At 43.5% G+C, this 22840-nt stretch overlaps 1 protein-coding gene across 2 annotated transcripts in view; it reads left to right on the top strand.

Annotated features, from left to right (window-relative positions):
- Positions 1-12614, top strand: part of wu:fa11c10 (protein FAM110A) — a 30974-nt gene extending 18360 nt beyond the window's left edge. For both annotated transcript variants that reach the window (XM_062391740.1, XM_062391741.1), the window contains 2 exons: positions 8967-9378; positions 9718-12614. In XM_062391740.1, the coding sequence (XP_062247724.1) occupies positions 9728-11131 (1404 nt within the window). In that variant the 5' untranslated portion in view covers positions 8967-9378; positions 9718-9727 and the 3' untranslated portion in view covers positions 11132-12614. The remainder of the gene's footprint in view (positions 1-8966; positions 9379-9717) is intronic.
- The last annotated feature ends 10226 nt before the right edge of the window (positions 12615-22840 follow it).

Raw genomic sequence — 22840 nt, 5'->3', positions numbered from 1 at the left:
TCTAGAATAGAAAAGTAGAGCAGTAGGTTATTAACGTCAGGCAAATAAACAGGTAAAAGCTGAGAAATTTTACTGTGAATATTATTTTTTTTGCAGATAGAAAGTTAAAGTGTTTGTACAGCTAAAGCATGGGAGAGAGAAGTTCTTGTGTGATGAGGTCAATGTAATTGAAAGGTGTATTTGTATTCATAAGGCGGTGGTCTAGTGTTAGAAACTTGGACTGTGGGCAGAGAAGGTCTCTGGTTCGTCTCTGGTTCGACTCCACAGAGAAACAACAAAAGATGAACCTGGATTGATCTGTCCAAAAATCCAAGAGTCTCCCTGCCCTGTCTAGTGCCCCTGAGCAAGGCACCTTACTCCCCCAACATCTGCTCCCCGAGCACCGTACATGGTCGCTCACTGCTCTGTGTGTCCTGCACCAGATGGGTCAAAAGCAGAGATTAAATTTCCCTTCCTTCATGAGTGTGCCTTTGCATGTCTGTGCATGTGTTTGGGACTAATAAATGCATCTTAATCTGCATCTGCATTTTAAGGATATAATAAGTGATGCAGAATCCCAGAGAAGGAGAAAACTTTACCACCCCTGAAGTGCTGCATTAATGTTTGCCTTCAAGTGAACTTAAGAATTCCTAAACTACACTCCATATACTATTTTAAGTTATACTAAGTGGGGCTCTGGTTTTATTGTGATATATTGTGACATTTGTATTTTTTCTTTTTCAATTTTTCCAATTTCTCAAGTATTGATGCCTTCAGAGAAGATGGCTCAATTGGGTGACAAGTTAATGATGAACACAGACGTCCTTACTCCAAAATGAAAAAAATTGGTGTTAATGGAGAACCCCACCTTTGTTTATTTGCCCTGGATGACATCAAAGAAGGAGAAGAAATCGCCTATAACTATAGAGGTGAAGACTGCCCATGGCAAACACAGGTATGTAGCACAGAACACAGCAAATACAATGAGTCAAGTATCACAACAAATAGTAGAATGAGAAATATGTGGACCTAATTTGGCTGTATTAATATTGTTATAACCATGTACACGTTACATATACAAAAAATACCAGGATTGCCTATCACAACCTGCTTTAAGCTGCTATGTATGAGCGACCACTTAGTGTAGTGAAAATAACAGGAACATGAAATAACAAACAGGAATCTAATTTACAAAAGTTTTAAGAAGCTATTGAAGGTCAGTTTAGATCATTATAGATATTATGTTACTGAACTGAATGATCCTCTATTAACACTGCATCCTAGCAGGGTTGTCTACAAACCTCTGCAAGCAGCCTGAAGCTCTGATTTTGATTTATATGTGAAATAGTGCAGAGTGTCCAAACTTTTCAACTTCCATTGGATGAATGGAAAAGTCATTGATTCACCTGCATTAGCATAGATGATATTAGGATATTATAGGTTTGTCACTTTAGTGAATGCAAACAATAGCATTGGTTCATTAGAGATCTCAATAATGTTTTTACAATGACATACCCAGCAAAACCTTTTGTCGCTTGTGTTTACATCAAAGACTACTGATGTCGTTGCAGGTTTTTGCGATGACCACTGGTTATGTAACAGCTCTTGGAGGGCTGTCCCAATTAGATGGGGAAGATTTCAACCTCTGTTTCAAGGGGAACGAATACCCTCGAAAACAAGGGGTAGTGTTAGGGTAATGGGTTTGGGCATAATTAAAAAGCATTGAAATGCTATCACTTTATATGTTAAAGAATCAGGGTCATTTGCCAAATGTATCCAGTCCTGCTTATGACATGGATGTAATCTCAAAACTTTATCTGAATAGAAATATTAGAATATAATATAAGTAAATCTTGGGAACGTTTTACTTTTGTTTACAGACGACCAGCATCACTGTTAACACCATGGAGGAGGATGATTCAGATCCTGTCCACTCAGAGAGTCTGATGGCTTGTGCCTTTGGGCCAAAGACCACACCTGAAGAGGTAAATTCATGTCCATCACTGTTTTATCATTATATGATCACTCTTTGTTCCGAGTTTGTGTAGAAACTGTGTGTGAACAATTAGGTAAAACTTGTACACACAAGGAAATGCAATGTTTTGTGTAAAATGTCCCCACAAAGCATGTGTTAAGTTGTGTGAACGAGAAAGAGCTTCGCTGGTCAGAAGAAGAAACTGTTTCAGAAAAATTTGATAAAACTGGTCCCCACAATGAACTATAATGTAGTGTGCAAAATGTCCCCACAAAGCATGTGTTAAGTTGTGTGAATGAGAAATAACTTTACCGTACAGGAGTTATGCAAATTGGTAAACAATGACATTTCAAGTATGGCATCTTGAAGGTTAGTGGTAGAGGTATATTCATGGTCGATTTCAAACTTCACAGTATTTTCTTTCTTGATAAATTCTCACTCTACATTTTGGAGTCACGTGGTCCCCACAACACACCTTCTGACAGTGTGCAAGTAGTAACTGTTTTTGAAAAGTTAGATAAAACTGGTCCCCACAATGAACTATAATGTTGTGTGTAAAATGTCCCCACAAAGCATGTGTTAAGTTGTGTGAATGAGAAAGAGCTTCGCTGGTTAGAAGAAGAAACTGTTTTTGAAAAGTTAGATAAAACTGGTCCCCACAATGAACTATAATGTTGTGTGTAAAATGTCCCCACAAAGCATGTGTTAAGTTGTGTGAACGTGAAAAAGCTTCGCTGGTTAGAAGAAGAAACTGTTTTTGAAAAGTTAGATAAAACTGGTCCCCACAATGAACTATGATGTTGTGTGTAAAATGTCCCCACAAAGCATGTGTTAATTTGTGTGAATGAGAAATAGCTTTACTGGTCAGAAGTTATGTAAATTGGTTATACAATGACATTTCAAGTATGGCATCTTGAAGGTTAGTGGTAGAGGTATATTCATGGTCGATTTCAAACTTCACAGTATTTTCTTTCTTGATAAATTATCACACTACATTTTGTATTCACGTGGTCCCCACAACACACCTTCTGACAGTGTGCAAGTAGTAACTGTTTTTGAAAAGTTAGATAAAACTGGTCCCCACAATGAACTATAATGTTGTGTGTAAAATGTCCCCACAAAGCATGTGTTAAGTTGTGTGAATGAGAAAGAGCTTCGCTGGTTAGAAGAAGAAACTGTTTTTGAAAAGTTAGATAAAACTGGTCCCCACAATGAACTATAATGTTGTGTGTAAAATGTCCCCACAAAGCATGTGTTAAGTTGTGTGAATGAGAAATAGCTTTACTGGTCAGAAGTTATGTAAATTGGTTATACAATGACATTTTAAGTAAGGCCTCTTGAAGGTTAGTGGTAGAGATATACTCATGGTCGATTTCAAACTTCACAGTATTTTCTTTCTTGATAACTTATCACACTACATTTTGTATTCACGTGGTCCCCACAACACACCTTCTGACAGTGTGCAAGTAGTAACTGTTTTTGAAAAGTTAGATAAAACTGGTCCCCACAATGAACTATAATGTTGTGTGTAAAATGTCCCCACAAAGCATGTGTTAAGTTGTGTGAATGAGAAATAGCTTTACTGGTCAGAAGTTATGTAAATTGGTTATACAATGACATTTCAAGTATGGCATCTTGAAGGTTAGTGGTAGAGGTATATTCATGGTCGATTTCAAACTTCACAGTATTTTCTTTCTTGATAAATTATCACACTACATTTTGTATTCACGTGGTCCCCACAACACACCTTCTGACAGTGTTCAAGTAGTAACTGTTTTTGAAAAGTTAGATAAAACTGGTCCCCACAATGAACTATAATGTTGTGTGTAAAATGTCCCCACAAAGCATGTGTTAAGTTGTGTGAACGAGAAAGAGCTTCGCTGGTTAGAAGAAGAAACTGTTTTTGAAAAGTTAGATAAAACTGGTCCCCACAATGAACTATAATGTTGTGTGTAAAATGTCCCCACAAAGCATGTGTTAAGTTGTGTGAAGGAGAAATAGCTTTACTGGTCAGAAGTTATGTAAATTGGTTATACAATGACATTTCAAGTATGGCATCTTGAAGGTTAGTGGTAGAGGTATATTCATGGTCGATTTCAAACTTCACAGTATTTTCTTTCTTGATAAATTATCACACTACATTTTGTATTCACGTGGTCCCCACAACACACCTTCTGACAGTGTTCAAGTAGTAACTGTTTTTGAAAAGTTAGATAAAACTGGTCCCCACAATGAACTCTAATGTTGTGTGTAAAATGTCCCCACAAAGCATGTGTTAAGTTGTGTGAATGAGAAATAGCTTTACTGGTCAGTAGTTATGTAAATTGGTTATACAATGACATTTCAAGTATGGCATCTTGAAGGTTAGTGGTAGAGATATATTCATGGTCGATTTCAAACTTCACAGTATTTTCTTTCTTGATAAATTATCACACTACATTTTGTATTCACGTGGTCCCCACAACACACCTTCTGACAGTGTGCAAGTAGTAACTGTTTTTGAAAAGTTAGATAAAACTGGTCCCCACAATGAACTATAATGTTGTGTGTAAAATGTCCCCACAAAGCATGTGTTAAGTTGTGTGAATGAGAAATAGCTTTACTGGTCAGAAGTTATGTAAATTGGTATACAATGACATTTCAAGTATGGCATCTTGAAGGTTAGTGGTAGAGGTATATTCATGGTCGATTTCAAACTTCACAGTATTTTTTTTCTTGATAAACTATCACTCTACATTTTGTATTCACGTGGTCCCCACAACACACCTTCTGACAGTGTGCAAGTAGTAACTGTTTTTGAAAAGTTAGATAAAACTGGTCCCCACGATGAACTCTAATGTTGTGTCTAAAATGTGTGAAACATGTTTTTTCTAGATTGTGAATTCAGAATTAGTTTAGCAGAGCAGACACAACTTTGATCTCAAAAATTCTTATATGCACTTTTACTAAATTATTTATTGCATATGTGCCTTTATTTTCAGATTATAGACTTCAAAAAATGAAACTGAGACTTTTGTACCAAAATTAAGACGGCCTACAATAACTTTCAGTTGCACTTCAATTTTTCAAGTTGCTGCAATTCGATATAGTCTTTTTTTTTTCAGAACAGTCAAAATATTCTGCTTATTATAATATAAACTGCTAAAATAATCAAATTATGACACAAAACTTGCAAAACAGCACAAAGAATAATTTCTCATCTACCTGTTACAGCTCTACATAATTATAATCTTTTCATTAATTTTTTTAGATGAAAGACACAGATCTGGAAGATTCTGAACTATTTGATTCGTCATGAGAGAGTGCAGATGATCACGTACCAGATACCATCTCCGAAAGTGACAGTGACAGTGATGCTTCAGTTCAACTAAACTTTAAGAACACTTTTCTGCCTCTTAATGATCCTGATAGCTCAATGGGCCCCACTGTCTGCGATTATACAACACCAGACAACATGATTTTGGATGGTCAAAACATTACACCTGAAGCCCCCAGAGCAGTAGAAGAACCCCGGTCAAGTCAGACTATAAAGGACATCGTTAGATAGCAGTCATAAAAAAAAGGCCAGATCAGAGACTGTTGCCAGTGTTGCCAACTTAAGATGTTGCCACCAATACTTTGTCATTTCAGACCTTTGCCGCATAACTGTTGCTGCCCCCATTTAATGTAGTTTTATCTGTATATTCATGCCTGCAATAATCAGATAAAGGGTTGTTTGGCTGATTCTAGAGTCTATTAGGTGCTTAAAGTAGGACTCATAACAGTTACAGTTTTAATAGTATAAACATACAAACAACAACTAGTCCCTATACCAAACACCTGTCCTACGTCCTCACAATTCCATAGTTAGTTAGATTAATGAGTGAATCAGTACATTGTATTTATTTATCCAACAGATCCAACATTTTATAAATACAGTTTTTTCTTCATGACAATTTTGAGAAATTTATGTCAGTGAATGTGAGTCCATGTCATTGATCAGAATGAACAGTTTATTTGTTATTATAACACAGCATGTTCAGCTTATAAGAAAATGGCATCAAAATCCTCCTCCCCACTGACAATTTCAGTCAGAATGCACATATCAGTGTTTTCTTGGCAGACTAATTGTATATTTTAGTTTTCTTATACTGTAGAAGTTAGTTTATACTTTATAGAACTTGTAACTTTGGATTATAACTCTTACACACTTTGGAGTCCTTGTATTTACAAATGTGTTTTTCCGACCACTTAAAGGTACAACTGCCCAAAAGAAGAAAACACCCTGGAAGGAGACAGACGTGAAGGCAGTGGAAAGGCACATGAATCGATTCATCACATCTTGTATTGCTCCAGCAAAGGTTGACTGTGAGAAGTGTTTAAGGGCTGATCCAGAAGCTCTTAAGGACCGGAGCTGGCAGAATGTGAAATTCTACATATATAACCGCATTACAGCCAACAAGAGGAAATTAAGTAAATAATGGGAAGATTACCACCAGTAAGCGGTTGCTATGTGGTTGTCTGAAATTAAAAATATCTTACAAATTTGACTGAATAAGAATTATTCTTTGTAGGGATATAGATAGCCCGTCACTGTTTGATAAGTTTATATTCACTTCAACCACATTACACTAATAGTCCTATTAAATTCTGCTTCATTGTAAGGCGTAGTTCATGAACAGCAAGATTTTCTGTACAAAGTGATGCTTTGCATCCCTATCACCATTTACAGGTATCATGTTATATCTCTACATTTTCTATCAACAACTTTTGTTCTTTTATGCTAGACTTTATTAGTTTTAAACAAACAGCTCTAACAAATGTAATAATGGAAGGACTTACGGTATCAGTAATAATGTATATAAAAATGCTTTTTGAAGCATGGTCCCCATTAGTCTTATAACAAGTTGTGTGAGTCATGCAAATGATATGTAAATGAGGTCCCCATCAGCCATACCTACCCGTTTTTTCTAAGGTCCCCATTTTGCACAGTCAAAACACTACTTCATGAATTTAGATATTTTAAGGTGTGTATGTACTAACTGATTTTTTCTTAGTGTCCCTGATTTTTTTCATACTTCCACAACCTCTAGAAAGGGTGGTCCCCACAGGTTATGATAAAAAGTGCACGCCCCGCAAACCATGGAAACCAGTATGTGTGTGTGTGTGTGTGTGTGTGTGTGTGTGTGTGTGTGTGTGTGTGTGTGTGTGTGTGTGTGTGTGTGTGTGTGTGTGTGTGTGTGTGTGTGTGTGTGTGTGTGTGTGTGTGTGTGTGTGTGTGTGTGTGTGTGTGTGTGTGTGTGTGTGTGTGTGTGTGTGTGTGTGTGTGTGTGTGTGTGTGTGTGTGTGTGTGTGTGTGTGTGTGTGTGTGTGTGTCCAACCATAAGCTGTCATGGTTGCTTTTGCTCTATCTGCTGCTGCTCAGAGATGGGAGAGGGAAGGAGATGTAGTGAAAACAGGATCACATATTGAGGGAGGCAGGGAAGGAAGACTGCTATAAAAAGACTAATTAAAAATGTGTGGATAGATTCGTTAGAGGTGGAGGTGAGGAGGAGGGAGAGAAACGGGGCGCACTGACTGTGTGATGTAACCCTGGAGTGTAATGTTGTAAACAATAAATAAGGGGAGGGAGGTGGAGGGGTGTTGGGAGCAGATGGAGAGAATTGTTTTTCTGGGAGATCAGAGCTTGAATATAGACGAACATTGTGTGCGTCGGCAGCGCTTTGAACTCCTAAAACTGACTAATTTGGTGCTAAGGCTACATCCACTCTACATACATTTCATTTGAGTTTTAGAGCTGTGAAAACTGAGAAGTTTGGAAACACGGCTGGCCCCTTTTTAGTTTAAAACTCTAGGGCTGCGTTTTAGTCTGAGCAGACAGAAACAGAGATGATTGGAAAAAATGACAGACACTTGCTACCGCTTGCTGATTTTGTCTTTTTCGGTCTCAACGTAGCCTTCGCTAATTTGTCAGGCTCCCATCACATTACCCTTTCAAAAAGAAAGCAACTGGCATTACCTTCAGCTACCAGTGTAACGCACAAAATGGATGATCACATGTAAGCGTGGCTGATGTTGTTGTCTTTGCTTCCATTTGTTGTGCAGTGAAATTCAGAATTTTACAATGATACAACTGTGTAGGTGTGTAGGATACAAGCTGTTATTCGAGCAATCTGGAGAGAGAACGTTTTACTTTAAAAACATAATGGCATGAAGATGTAGAAAAAAAAACTCACTTTCTTCTTCTTTGTTTAGGTTTCTTAGTCTATAAATGTAACTCTACTTTATAGACTCATCACTGACGATGAGTGATGAGTCTATAAAGTAGAGTTAAATGTATTCAGACAGTTTTTAGTTACTGTAATCCTTGCATGTCAAGCACCAACTGAAAGCTGAATTTCCAAATTAGAGCTGAGTAGGACTGTGAATAAAATAATCTGGTTGTTCACACTTTGTCTCCACTGTGATGAGACAAAGAGCTACAGAGGGTGACCAGTTGTGCAGGCTTTCAGTGTTTTTCACTGTGTTTTCACATCACCCTGCTGCGCTTGATGCAAGTCAATGTCAAATATTGCAGCTGTTTTGCCCGTTGCCCTCCCCTCCCTTTCTCTACCCCCTTTCTCCCTTTCAAAGAATTTTTCATTTGAATGAAAACCCTGCCTCAGTGTTTTGTTCCGCTCAGAGGGGGGAGGGGTCCGATTGGTCAGAATCCCTTTCGAGGCGGACCAATGCCTGCACACCTCCCGCCTACCACCCCGCCCCCCGTGCCCCACTGAGGCTCCTGGCGTGACGTGCGATTGGCCGGCTGGGAGGAGCCAGACGGGATATTAAAGCCTGTCCCGTCTGCTCCACTTCAGTATTGAAGAGAGTCCGTCTGTCAGCCACAGGATAGTGTGTGTGTGAGAGTGTGTGTGAGAGAGGGAGTGTGTGTGTGTTTCAGTGTGAGTGGATGTTTTTGTTCGTGAGAGGCGGACAACAGGAGAGTTCTACCGATATCTTACTTGGACTTCCATCTGTTTTGAACTCTCTACAGGACTATGAGGCTCTGCTGCTGAGTTACCAGCTGGCTTTTTGTGCGTGACCACAGCTGGACAGACAGACGGAGGCTGAAGAGACATTGTGACGGGGTCATAAAGGCTGTGGTGTTGCTGGGATCGTTGCTGGCTGATCTACCAGACCTGTATTTGAGATAAAGAGCTCCCATCAGATCAGCTGTACTGGGGCTGACCCAGATCTACAGCCATACCTCCTTGTGGGTCACCACTGAGCTAACAGAGGTGGTCTGGCCGGACCTGATGTGGAATTTCACCCCGACTGACCCTGTCCCACAAGTAGCCTCTCACTGAGCCCAGACTTGGAAAAAGGAATTATAAAGAAGAGGGGTAACGGAGAAGAAAGGAGGAAGAAAAGGAGAGAAGTGAGAACAGCAGCAGCACAGTGACCGGGTAAGGAAGTTAACGGGGGTCTCTGGGAGTGAGGGTGCAAGGATCGGAGGAGGGGGAGGAGAGTGGGAAGAAAAGGGAGAGTACAAAAGAGCTCTTTTCTTAAGCTTAGAGTGGACATGTGGGAGCTCTAAAAGGATGTTCGTGGACCATTAAATCATCACACACCTCTTGTTTACTACATTCTGGTTGTCACATTTAAGCTAGAAAACACTTCAGTTTTCATTTAACACAATAATCATTCTCTTATTCCTTCCCACAGCTCATAATCTCAGCTTTTCTTTTCCTTGTGATTAATTTTAAAGACATTTTGACTTAAGATCTTTCCTTTCTCTCCGTCAGATCCTCCAGCATGCCGGTTGAAACGCTGCGGCCTTCAGACGGCCGTTTAGCCGGAGTTCCCTTCACCTCGGCCATGCCCTTCAGGATACTTAACAAGGGCCCGGATTACTTCCGTCGCCAGGCTGAGCCCGGGGCCCGTAAACTGAGTGCGGTGGAGCGCCTGGAGGCCGACAAGGCAAAGTACGTTAAGAGCCAGCAGGTGGCCCTCACCCGTCAGGCTCCTATTAAACCACCAATCATCCGCAAGCCCCTCGTCCCTCCGGGGATGATGTTCCAGTGCCAGATCAGCACTCCTCCAGCCCGCAAGTTTCCCCGCTGCCCAGTGGATGTGGAAAACAGAGGAGGAAGAGAGGGACCAGGAGGGAGGAGAGGACCTGCTCTTAACTTGGATATTCTGAATAATCTAATCAATGATGTATGTGATGGACCATTGCCCAGTTCCCAGTCTTCTTCCTCTACCTCCCCCTCCTCGTCATCTCCTTCGTCAGGAGCTAAGAGCATCGGCAGCAGCCTGTCAGCAGAACAGGAGAGGAGCAACAGGCTCCTCAACAACCTTAAACCTATGAACAACGGCAACAACAACTCTTCATCCAACTCCTCCTGCACTTCCTCACCACTCAGTAACAACCTCCATGCCCCTCCAGCAGAACTAATCCGACGTCCACCCCCGATTCCAGCACGAGCGCCACGCAACGGGCTTCCTGTGCCCTATAGCTCCCCAAACTCAGTGACAGTACGCAGGGTGGATGTTCGGCCTCAGGCAGAGATCAGGAAGCCCCTGAGGGCCATGCTGCAGATCAGGCCGAGACAGACTCCACAAGGTCAAGTTGCGCACCCCCAAGTTCCACCCCCGCCTCCACCTACTCACAACCAACCCCAACCTCACACTCAGCAGAGCACCCCCTCACAAACTCTGCCCTCCCCTCCCGCCTATCTGCCACCCAGTCCCATGCTGGTTAGAGTGGGCATGATCCCACCAGCATCCCCCGCTTTCACACGAATATCAAACGCCAGCTCCAAGGGGTCAGCCCGTAAGCACCCATCCTTGCACCGCTCCAAATCAGACCTGAGCGACCGTTACTCCCGTGCAACAGCCGACCTAGAGCGATTCTTCAACTACTGCGGGCTGGACCCGGAAGAGGTGGAGGTGATGGGCGGAGTGGAGCGCTTCACAAGAGCCAACTCAGACATTGTTTCCATCTCCAAGCTCCGCAGCGTCAGCACGCCCAGCTCGGAGTGCGGGGATGAGGCTGAACGGGTGAGGGAGGACGAGGGCGATGAGGATGGGGCCGCCAGAGCCAATGAACGGGTCCCGTACGGCATCTCTGTCATTGAGAGGAACGCACGAGTCATCAAGTGGCTCTATGGCATCCGTCAGGCCCGAGATACCAACAACGCTGTCTCCAACGTATAGACTAACGAGGACTTGAAGGAACTTGAAATAAACCAACAGGGAAGCAGAACTTTTTATATGTATACACACGTCTTTTTATCTGGGCTGCAAGTCAGGACTGCCTCCCTGCAAGACTCGATGGACCGTACATTTCCTTTTTCCTCCACTTGATCTTGTATAGCAATACTGGTATACGAAAGCAATAATAGACTGGTATAAATGATGATGGTGAGGATGAAGCCAGGTGATGTTTGCAATTGTTCCTCATGTAAAGGTACTTAATGTGTGTGTGTGTTTGTGTGCATGCATGCGTGCGTGTGTGTGTGTAGCAGATAGCTTGGCAGCACAAAGATAAACTGGAAATTAGCCACACACACACAAACACACACACAGTGTGGTGACTGTCCAGCAAGCCAGGAAGAGAACCACGTTGATACTGTGAAACGTCACAAGAAAAGCTTCCATAAACACATTTGTATTTTTAAAAACCATTTTGGCTGTTAGACTGTTATAATTATAAAAACATTTGTCCGCATGTGAGTGAAGCATTCTTACACAGTCATCTCAACAAAAGCACATGTATTGCTCTCACACCGGTGGTCACCTCACAGCACAGATGTACATTCAGGTCATTTACAGTAAACGTGAGCAGCTGCAGTTCGTGGAATCTTTATACTTGACCGTAACATTTCTCTAGAAAAATCTGAAAAATTGTTTTGTGTTTCGGATGAAGCTGCGCTGGTGCAGCCAGAGAAATCTGTTTACTGCATACTGTATGTGTTAGCACGGATGAGAGAGCAAGTCATATGATGAGGGATGATCTCATAAGTGGATGGTTGAAGTAAGTGTAACATGAACAGTTTTTTTGCTTCCAGAGAAATAATCAAAGGATGGCTAAAAGGACTGAAGAAAATACTCATGGATTAAAAGAAGATACCTATGATGTATAAACATGTCTGTTGTTCTGAAAGTGTCTCAGGAAGATGTACTTGGCATACTAATGAAAATGGACCAATATTTATTTGAAAAATGTAAATTAAACGTATTTTTTAATATTGGACGACTGCTTACAGTCTTTTTGTGCTTTTAAGTGCAATCCGATGAAATCTATAGAGAAGTTTATTGAAACACAAGCTAATACAGGCACCAGTCAAAAGTGTGAAGTGTGGGCGAAGGCTACGTGTAACAAGTTCCCTTCTGCTCCGTGGGGAGCACTACAGAAAGTTAGACTGTAGTGTGTTTATTTGACTGTTTTTTCATGGTGGGCGCAAGAGAAGAGGTCTGTCTCCCCTGGGCGAGCTCTCCACCCTCTGCCTCTAGCTGCTTTTAGCTTTTCCTTCTCCGTACCTACAGCGGCAGCCGGAGCAGAGAGGTGGAAAACAGCGACAGCAGCGATGAAGTGAGCTGTTGAATCTGGCACTGGATGCCCAAAGAGTCTACAAGTGAAGAAAATGCTTTACCATGGTTGTATTCTAAACAGTTAATAAAAAATGTTGAAGTATGATCATTGTTTTTCTTCTTTGACGATTACTGAAATGATTTGATATGCGGCTCCTCCGGTTTCCTCAGTGCTTTGGGATCTTGTGAAGCCAAGACCTCGGTAGATATCTGCAATCTGGTGCAGGTCCAGTTCCGCGCTGGCAGGTGTTCGGCCATCGAATCTCATTTCAGCATCAATAATTGACGCAGGGCAGTTTTCTCCTTGCTCTCCTGCATGGTCATTGTTTACTTTGACTGTGTTCTACATCATCTTAGACAGAAGAATGTGGACATTCACACAATCTCACGCTCTAGTCTTGCACTCGCACTCTTTCATTAAGTCTTTCCCAAGAAAGTGTTGTGTTACTGTGTGCTCAGACTGCAGTCTGGTGGGTTGTTGTGATGACCCCACCCTGTTGCAGAGCTCTGGACCCTCTTTTAAGAGAGCAGCCGCCCAATAAAATCCTCTGGAGGAGGGACACAGTGTAAAATGAGTGAGTGTGAAAGGGGTCTGCACTATAAATGTATACATTCACAGCCAGTGTGTGTGCACAATCATGAAAATAGGAAGTGGCTCTAGATGAATACTCCACTAAACACAGTATCAAAATATAGTCCACAATGAGTTTTAATTCCTTTTGGTTTACAGGTGTGGAAGTTGATGTTGTCCTAATGCATTTGTTAGGTGTGTGGGAAAAAACTAAAAAACTACTTCTGAAGCATATTTTTGACCAGATCACGTACATTTAGGTGTTTCTGGGGGATCTTTCTTTAATAGAATAATGCCATAACAAATAAACAATTTTTGTATGTAATAATTCACCAGCATTCCCCCCACAGAGGCCTGCATTATACTTTGAAAACCTCCGGACTAAATCAAAGCAGCAGACGCAGGAAACCCTACATCATCCATTTCCCATGATACAACTTGTTTGATGTGTCTCATCATATGAGCACTCCAGAACTAAACCACACTCCCAGCATCAATCAGCTCATAGTGTCTGAGTTCCACACACAGCTGGACTGTGGCTCCTTCAGGGCCACTCGCTCGTCAGGCGTCTCAGTCCCTTCACATCACAACAACACTGCAAACGCCATCTCCTCCAGGATGTGGCCGTGATTTACCGCGCTCACAATCGAATGGCTTTGTGCATGTGGGTGGCTGGAGGATTGGAGATGTGTGGTGGAGAGCGTGCCGTTGAAAATGATAAATATTGCTGCCTGCAGCCTGGTGCTGGGCATCAAGACAGCCGCCGCCTGATCTTCCAGGCTCCTCTGATTAACAGCCAGCAACACAGAAGGGAGAAGGAGACGAGGAGAGCTCCACAAACAGTAGTTTAAAGGACCGGGAGAGGACGAGACAGGAAACCAGTGAGGGAGGTGGAAATGGAAAGAAGAGAGAGGGTGGAAATGAGACATGGTAATGTAACTCAACTCTAATGTGATGGTTACAGACTCAGCACTCAGTACCACTCGCTGATTGCGTCTTTTCGGTCACTACGTGATTCGTCAGGCTCCTATCACATGACCCTCTTCCAGAAGGGAAGGCTGTTACCATTTAAAATGCCCTTCACACAGGAACACCAACAATTACCTTTGAGCTGAAAATGACCATTTTTGATGAGGTGCAAATGTTTCACCATTACTTGTACAATATTTGACAGCGGCAACATCTCTGCATCCTTGGTTTAATGGTGATGATTGTGATTGGTTTAGAGAAATACAAGCAAGCCAGAGAAAGTAAACTTCAGTAAATCTCTTTCTTTCCTACAAATGACAGTAGGTCAAAAACTGTAGATTCTGACACAGATACTATGTAAAATACAGAGATCACATTCCTGTCACTGTCTTTTTATATAATTTCACGTCAGTTCCTGTACGAGTTCTGTGAAACTTATATATCTAACTAGTAGGCCTGGCACAACAATTCCTTTGTTTTCATCCCCTGATAGTCTCATCGTTACATAACAGAGTGGACACCTCCTGACTTGTTCCCCGGGGTGACGTGAAGAGTCAAAAAGGCTAAACGCTTCAGCTTTGGAGAAGGAACACGTGTCCCGGGAGGATAAGATGTCTCCGCCTGCTGCGGTCTCCCTGTGGACAGATGAGGAAATCATGCCAAGAACCGTCTCTGTATCATCCTCATGCACTCTCTCTATCTCGCTCTCTCTCTCTCTCTCTCTCTCTCTCTCTCTATCTCTCTCTCTCTCTCTCTCTCTCTCTCTCTCTCTCTCTCTCTCAGTCTCTCTCTCTCTCTCTCTCTCTCTCTCTCTCTCTCTCTCTCTCTCTCTCTCCCTACAGAGGCTGACCATATGTCCATATTTACTAAGAGATCAGCTGGGCTTTGGCGTTCAGTCAGAATACACACACACACAGTGTTTGCCTGAGCATGCTCTGTTGCATGTCTCGATCTTGTTGGTGTTGTTTGTCTAAGAAAAACATTCCTCTGCTCTGTGTGTGTGTGCGTATGTGTGTGTGCATGTTTAATGATTTTGACAGCCTTTACATGCTGAATGTGTTCTAAATCTTTTTTAGGGATAAAAACTTGTGTGTGTGTGTTTGCATCTGTGTTTGTGAGTGTGTGTGTCTTCTTTGCAGAGAATCTGTGCAAGTTTGCATGTTTGGAATATGTTATTAGTTATATCATGTCAGTAGTGTAAGTGTGAGTGTGTGTGTGTGTGACAGGGACGATATGTTAGAGGCTGTATATTGATCCCAGTAGTGCCACAAATGTATGTCAACGCTTGATACAGTCATTCTGCAGCGCCTCAGTGCAGGGAGTGATAAGCTGATTAAGGCGTCGGGGCAGATGGGATCTCTGTGTTTTTGACTATATTTGTGTGTGTGTGGGGGGGGGGGGGTTGTGTGTGTGTGTGTGTATGTGTCTGTGTGTGTGTCTTTCACTGGGACCTACTGTATATCCTGTGGGAAAAACAAAACTGGGCTGTCTGTATTAGCTTAACGTGTTGTTGCAGAGCAATGCGTTGCTCGCCTTATCTCTCCAGGACCATCTCTCTCTCTCTCTCTCTCTCTCTCTCTCTCTCTCTCTCTCTCTCTCTTTCTCTCCCTCTGTCTCTATCTGTTCATCTAAATCACATCATCTTTGGACTCTGGCCTGCTGCCTAAACACACACACGGAAAACTCTGTTTTGTTTACTCTCCTCTATACGTTGAGGCCTGGTACAGCCTTAATCTTTAAACGGCTTCAGACAGGATCAAACAGCAAATACCCTCAATCCCGGAGTTTACATTTAGCTGGTGACCTATGCAGTTACATCATCACATGAGTGGTTAAAAAACATGAGAAGGATCGAAGTGAAAACTTTATCGTCAAATGTCAAAACTCATCTGAAGCAGTTAAAACAAACATAATGACAGGTTGGATTTCCTCTGAGCTGAAGTGGTGACGTGTTGATCCAAAGACTGAGTGAACTGAAGAATATTCACTCTTTTAGGCTCTCACTGCTCATCCTGCAATTAGAATAGTTTTTGTCTTAGATAGTATTTTAGTCTTCTTCATATTTTTCAAGTTAAACCAGTGCATCTCTATGAACGTGAGTAAAGGAATGATGCTGAAATGATATTTTTCCATCCCTCCTAAACCAAGCTCATGCTGACTCTTGCTTTTTCCGCTGCGGTTCAGACCATCCAGCACAGAGAAGAGACAATATGCTGGAAAATGTCCTGTCGAAAACTAGTGGAAATCCAGTGGAACCAGTGTTCAAATCCAAATGAATTCAAATCAAACATTTTTGTTTTTGTTATGAAGTCATATTTCTCTGCTTGCCTGCCTGCCTGTCTGTCTGGAATGTGTGGAGGGCTCTGAAGCAGTCAGTGAGGGTATGTACTACGGGTCTGTAGCCGTCAGTGAGGGTCGCTTGCAGCCAGTCCGTCTCTGAAGCGCAATGAATCCTGGGATAGGTTGGGCCTTTGAAATGGGAGAGAAAATGCTCTCAAATCCTGATTGGCCACTTTTTCATCTTGACATTTGTTATTTTTCAAATTTCCCATCTGTCCCTTGTTAGAAACGCAACAAACCCGCCCACTCACTGACAATCTTCTCTTTCCATATTCTCATATAAATCAATCAGATATTTTACATTTTGGACATTTTATAAGGCGGGCTAGAAATGAATATGTTGGGTGTGAGTAGAGCTTTGACTCTTTTTTACTCTGTTTTTTCTCTTTCGCCAGGGAAGTGAAGGGGGGGGGGGGGGGGATTCTAAGACAACCAGCCTGATAAGTTGACTGGGTATACACCAGCTTGCCAGGTTATCGGAGGTATGGTTGACACGTGGCACTTACCAGAACCGAGTTACCAAGCCTAAGTTAACTAGTTCACTTCATTCCTTAATTTTTGGTGTATTGACTGTTGACCTGCAAGCACATGATGAGTCCTGTGTTTCCCCACAGGACAGGAAGGTGTGGAGCAGTTGTGATTAAGAGTGTTACGTTGAAATGAGTGTGTGTAGTGTGTCGAGTTTCAATTGAGGCATACTGTGGGTGTGTGATGCACACACACTCAAAAATCACAGCAGAGAGCTTCTGTACACACACATAAAACTAACATAGGACAGCACAGAGTCACTGATGTGCAGATTTGCATGTACCACAAACACACATACACTCACACATACGCACACAGACACACACACAAGAACCAAATTAAGACTCTTTATGGAGGATAAGTGCAAAGTGAAACAATAAATAATTGATTTAGCTTATAAAGTGGTTGTGTGGAGGCCTGAGAGACACTGAGTATAATTTTAAACCAAATTAAATTCTTCCAGTGTTTCTTCTGTTTCGTCGACTCACATGCTCTTCTATGGAAGTTACACATACTGTCAGAAACAGAAGTAGTTCTCTTTCTTAGCATTCGGTTCGATGTCTCACTATGGGATACGCCCCTCGCGCGTATTCACAGAAGCACTTATTCCAATTCGCCAGCCCTGGTAGGCTGGCAGTCGTGACGTCCGCGTCAAGGTGCCGCACCTTAAATAAGGTCGACGCGGCGTCACACGTCATTCAAACACCTCTTCTCGCTTCACGAACAAGCAATTTTCTAATCGGCGTTGATGCTAACTAGCTGCTGTCCACAGACCGGAGCTAACACCTCCATCGCCGGACGCTAGTGGAATAAACGCCGATGCGACTGCCTTCATCATAGGTAGTTGCTTCTATTTGATTAGCTAAACGGCACCGGGAGCCTGCGGTCACCACACTGCCTGCCACCGGAGCTAGCTAAAAGCGACTATCACTCCAGATAATTCGCTCCCCTTAAGCACACTAAGCTAAATGGATCCAGCTGCAAAGCTTCCTTCCACCTCGCAACCAAGCGATGCCCATCGCCTGTGCACCTGTGGAAATAAAATATTGAGCATGGACACTCACCAGGTCTGCTCCGCGTGTCTCGGGCTGGAACATGCCCGCGCCGCTGTCAGCAACGCGAGCTTGTGCGCCGACTGCGCCCGCTTCACAGCGAAGAGTCTCCGCCGACGACTAGCACGCCAAGCTAGCATCTCTGAGAGGGACCCGATCCTTTCCAGTGCCATTACTGAGGAACCCCAACCCGTTGTGGACGAGGAGGACGCTCCCGAATCAGAGATTCGGCGCTGGGGCTCCACGCTGGATTTTCTTGACCCGCTAACGGAGCCACCCCTCATGTTGGTGTTGTGCAATAGTAGGAGTAGAATTGACGTTGGCTAATTATTAATAATCATGAAATATGATTATTAAAATAACAATTATTTCTTAAAAATAATCAAAAATGATAAAGCTATTAATTAAGAATAGTAACACATTTAATTAGAAATGATACGGTTATCCATTAATAATAGTTAAAATAATTAATGAAAACAATAAAATTATCAATTAAAAATAATACAAATTTGTAATCATTGCTTATTGTCGCGGGGCACCACCCTGGTTACAGGGGCCAACAATTCAATCTTTAACTATCAGTCTCATAATGATAAATGTCAAATCAATAATCTCAATATTTAATATTAATAATTATTTAATTAACAGTGAAGGCTTCTAAGTTCGAGCACAGGCAATCATAATCCAGCTGCAATCACATACATATGCACAAATAATCACAGACTACAGATACTTTAATTACAAAAGCATTTATTAAAAAGGGGAAATAAAGTTAGTGTTATTTAATGTTTCATCATTTTAACAAACTCCGATATTTCAAAGATAAACACAGCAGCAGCACTTATCACAATTCAGAAAGTACATGTAAAACCGGCGGTCTACCTATGTATGTCTGTCATGGTATGCGTGTGTGTCTGTGTCAAAGTGTCTCTCTGTGTGTGTGTGTCTATGTGTGTGCATGTGGAATACAGTTAGTGTTATTTAATGATTCATCATTTTAACAAACTCCCATATTTCAAAGATAACAACAGCAGCCGCTTATCACAATTTAGAAAACACATGTATTCATCTATGTGTATCTGTGTGTGTGTATCTGTCTGTGTCTATCAATGTGTCTCTGTGTCTGTGTGTGTGTGTGTGTGAGAGAGCGAGAGAGAGAGAGAGAGAGAGAAAAAGAAGGGGGGCGTGGCGATGACGAAGTCACGTCACATCTAAGATGGCGGCCGATCATGATTCGTGGAACCAAGGCCTAAAAACTCTCAAAATGGCGAATTGACTACAAAACAAGATGGCGGAGCCGTTATGAATTTAGAGCCAGAATGGGAGGAGAGTGAGAGAGGAGGCGTGGCAATAATAGACTCAAAATGGTGGTTTAACTTGCGTTCTTCAAAATGGAGTCTATGTTAATGACACCATGTGGCCGGAGCTCACACTGGTGGTCGTCACCTGAATTACACAAAGGGATTTTCAGACAAAGGGAATTCTTTGTCTCTACTTTGGCGTTCGGCCGCATGGCTTCCAGATGTGTCCAGCCTCTCTGAATATAGATTTAACTATGTTACATGAACTGTATTCTAAATACAGATCGGATGTGTGTATAGGTCGGTTTAGAAGGAGAGAGAGAGAGAGAGAGAGAATACAAGGAGAGAGCAAAGCTCTCTAAAAGCACCGTCAGAGACAAGTTACATTTACTTTACCACTCAGCACCCAAGTGGCGTTGTGTGCTGAGGTTTGACCGGTAAAGTATCTTTAAAGTTGTTCAAACGGTCACAATGAGCTGGAGACGCTGCTCACGGCGCTTAAAAACTATGGCACAAGGCCGTAACCGGAAACCGGAAGTGGCGAATCGCCGCTAAAACACTGGAGACTCGGCGGTCTCATACAAAACAAATACATTCAAGTATTAAAACAATACGCTACGTATTAGATTAACATCTGCCCAGACAATAAAGCCTCTTACTGTGACCTTCACGGTGTTGCATGCGCGTGTGGCGCGGATATTTCCGAAGTCCAGTGAATAATCGTGGCCGCTCAAGCCTGTTGCGCTGGTTCCTCTGTCGCAGCGGCGTCGGCTGGGCCGAATAGGAACGGATTCTGCTTGCTCCTCAACGGGACGAACGTTGCCCTTCTTCAGGGATGTGGAGGTCGTGCTCCTCAGCGGAATGAATCTCGCGCTTCTGCAGGGGACGGCTGTGGAAGCCGTTTGTAGATTGTTGGGAAAAGAAAGTAAAGTCCGTGGGGAAAGTGAAACAGTCTGAGATTGTTCCGCGTGCAATTTCCTGTTTGGTCTTTTCAAGTTAAAACAAAAATAGTCTCTATCAAAGTAAGATCAAACTTAAGATAAAAGAAAATGAAAGAAATGAACGAAAATAACTCTGGTTGCCCCCTTTAGCAACTAAATCATCTGGAAAGACCCGGAGGGGTCTGTTGACGTCTTCAGAGCAGGGAAAATGGCTGATAAACTAGAAGTTAAGGTTACCCCCTTTAGAAACTAAAACAGCTGGGAGGCCCCGAAGGGGCCTCGTGATGTCTTCAGAGCAGGGTAAAAATGGCTGATAAACTAGAAGTTAAGGTTACCCCCTTTAGCAACTAAAACAGCTGGGAGGCCCCGAAGGGGCCTCGTGATGTCTTCAGAGCAGGGTAAAAATGGCTGATAAACTAAAAGTTAAGGTTACCCCCTTTAGCAACTAAAACAGCTGAGAGGCCCCGAAGGGGCCTCATGATGTCTTCAGAGCAGGGTAAAAATGGCAGCGATTATTGATGTCTCAGTGGTTTTATTCTACCTGAGAGGTTCTGCTTCCTTGAGGTGCTGGTCCAGGGATTAAGTTAACACCAGAAGATACAATCTCCGTGCTGGATCTTAGAGGGAGACTTTAGCTGGCTTCATCTTGGCTCGAAGGCCACGCTTTTACGACCCATTGTGTGTGGATCCTACCACATGGTTAGTTCTGTAGGGACTCTTGCCCAACATTGGATTATGAGGAGGAGGATGAGTCCGACGGCGGGGAATGTCTGGTTTCGGACGGTGACGACGAGGATTATGAATCCTGCTTTGTCCCACCTTCACAGGCTCTCAGCTCTCCAAGCCCTGCAAACGGCTCGGTTGGGACGATTACGCCCCAGCCCAGTGGCGATATGCACGATGTGTGTAAACGCGGCGCAGAGAGACTGAAGATTCCATGGCCCGCGGTCGTGGCGGAGGCCCCAAGGTCCCGCTACGAGGGGAAGAAATTACCCCAAGCAAAGAGGGCTGCGAGACAACTTCTCCCGGTGTTCCCGGAACTCCTGGAGGAAGTTACCGCCTCATGGAAACATAACACTTACTCCAGCAAAACCACCATTCAAGGTGCGTCTTCCTTGGATATTGAGGGAATGGATAATCATGCCATGGCCCGCATGCCTCCCATGGAGCCCCTGGTGGCAGCACACCTTCATCCACGGCTGTCAGCTGCCTCATCCAGGGCCCCCACACTTCCCACGAAAGCCGATCGCTTCCAATCTTCCATGACTGAGCGAGCTTATAAAGCAGCGGCTTTGACGGTGAGGGCTCTCAACGTCACCTCCATGTTGTCAGCTTACAAAGCGGAGCTTTTTGACGACATAGCCGACATGCCCGAAAGTTCCGCGTGGGACGAGATCACCACAATCGCGGATATCTGCCTACATGACAGCGATGCGCTGTACAGGCGGCAGGGAAGTGCATGTCGATGTTGGTGTTACAAGAGAGGACGAGATGGCTGAATCTGACCAATCTGTCTCATAGAGAAAAAGAGGACATCCTGGACATGCCTATTGTCCCTGAGGGTGTCTTCGGCTCCGCCCTCGCCTCAATGCAAAAGCGCTGTGAGGCGAAGAAAAAGGAGGATGAGGCGCTACAGCTCTGCCTTCCGAGGAAAGCACCTGCCGCGGCGCCTCTGCCCCCCCGGCAGACTTTCGCTCAGGTTGCCTCTAGGAGCGCCGCTCCTGCTTTCCGCATCCCGAAGCGCCCCAGGGCTCAACCGGGTGCGAACACCAACGGTCCCCCGGAAACGAAGCCCGCTTGGCCGAGAAAGCCCTTCTATTCCCCGTCAACCAAGGCTGCTCAACCGGGTCCGTCGACCCAGTCAGCAGGCCAGGCTGCTGACTGGGTCGACAAGGGGGAAGCAGCGTCCCACCTGTGGTGAAACATCCCGTTCCGCTCGCTCCGAGCCTATCAGACCGCGCATGCGCAGTGATACTCGGAAGTGCGCAGCTGGTACGGGCCTCCAAAGATCGTCTGTGTCAGACAGAGCTTCACTCCCCCCTAACTTTGAGGCTAGAGATTTGGAAAGCATGCACAGCGTCAGAATGGGTATTGAGAACACTGGCCAAAGGCTACAGGCTTCAATTCGCCACAATGCCCCCCTGTTTTCCCGGCCTCATCGCTTCCCGTGCGCAGGGAGAGTCGGCCCGGGTGTTACGGGAAGAAATATCAGCTCTATTAAACAAAAGAGCCATACGAATAGTGCCACACAGGCAGGGACTGGAGGGTTTCTATTCGAGGTATTTCCTGGTCCCACAGAAAGGGGGGACCTCATTACGTCCCATCCTGGACCTTCGCATTTTGAACTCGTATCTCAGTAGATACAAGTTTCGCATGCTGACACACTAAATGGGGAGAGCGTGGCCTAGGGGATAGAGCGGGTGCTCTGCAACAAGAAGGTTGCCGGTTCGAATCCCACTCTATCCCATCTGCATGCCTAAGTGTCCTTGGCAAGATACTGAACCCCTAGATGGCCCCTCATAAAATGATGAGTGTTCTAAAAAAAATGTAAGTCGCTTTGGATAAAAGCGTCAGCTAAATGACATGAAATGAAAAAAAAAAAAAAAAAAAAATGTAAATGCTGATACGTT

The sequence above is a fragment of the Platichthys flesus genome, chromosome 7, assembly GCF_949316205.1.
Source record: "Platichthys flesus chromosome 7, fPlaFle2.1, whole genome shotgun sequence".
In the NCBI taxonomy this organism is placed as follows: domain Eukaryota; kingdom Metazoa; phylum Chordata; class Actinopteri; order Pleuronectiformes; family Pleuronectidae; genus Platichthys; species Platichthys flesus.
The sequence above is the reverse complement of the archived record's forward strand: the minus strand, read 5'-3'. Positions and strand labels throughout refer to the sequence as shown.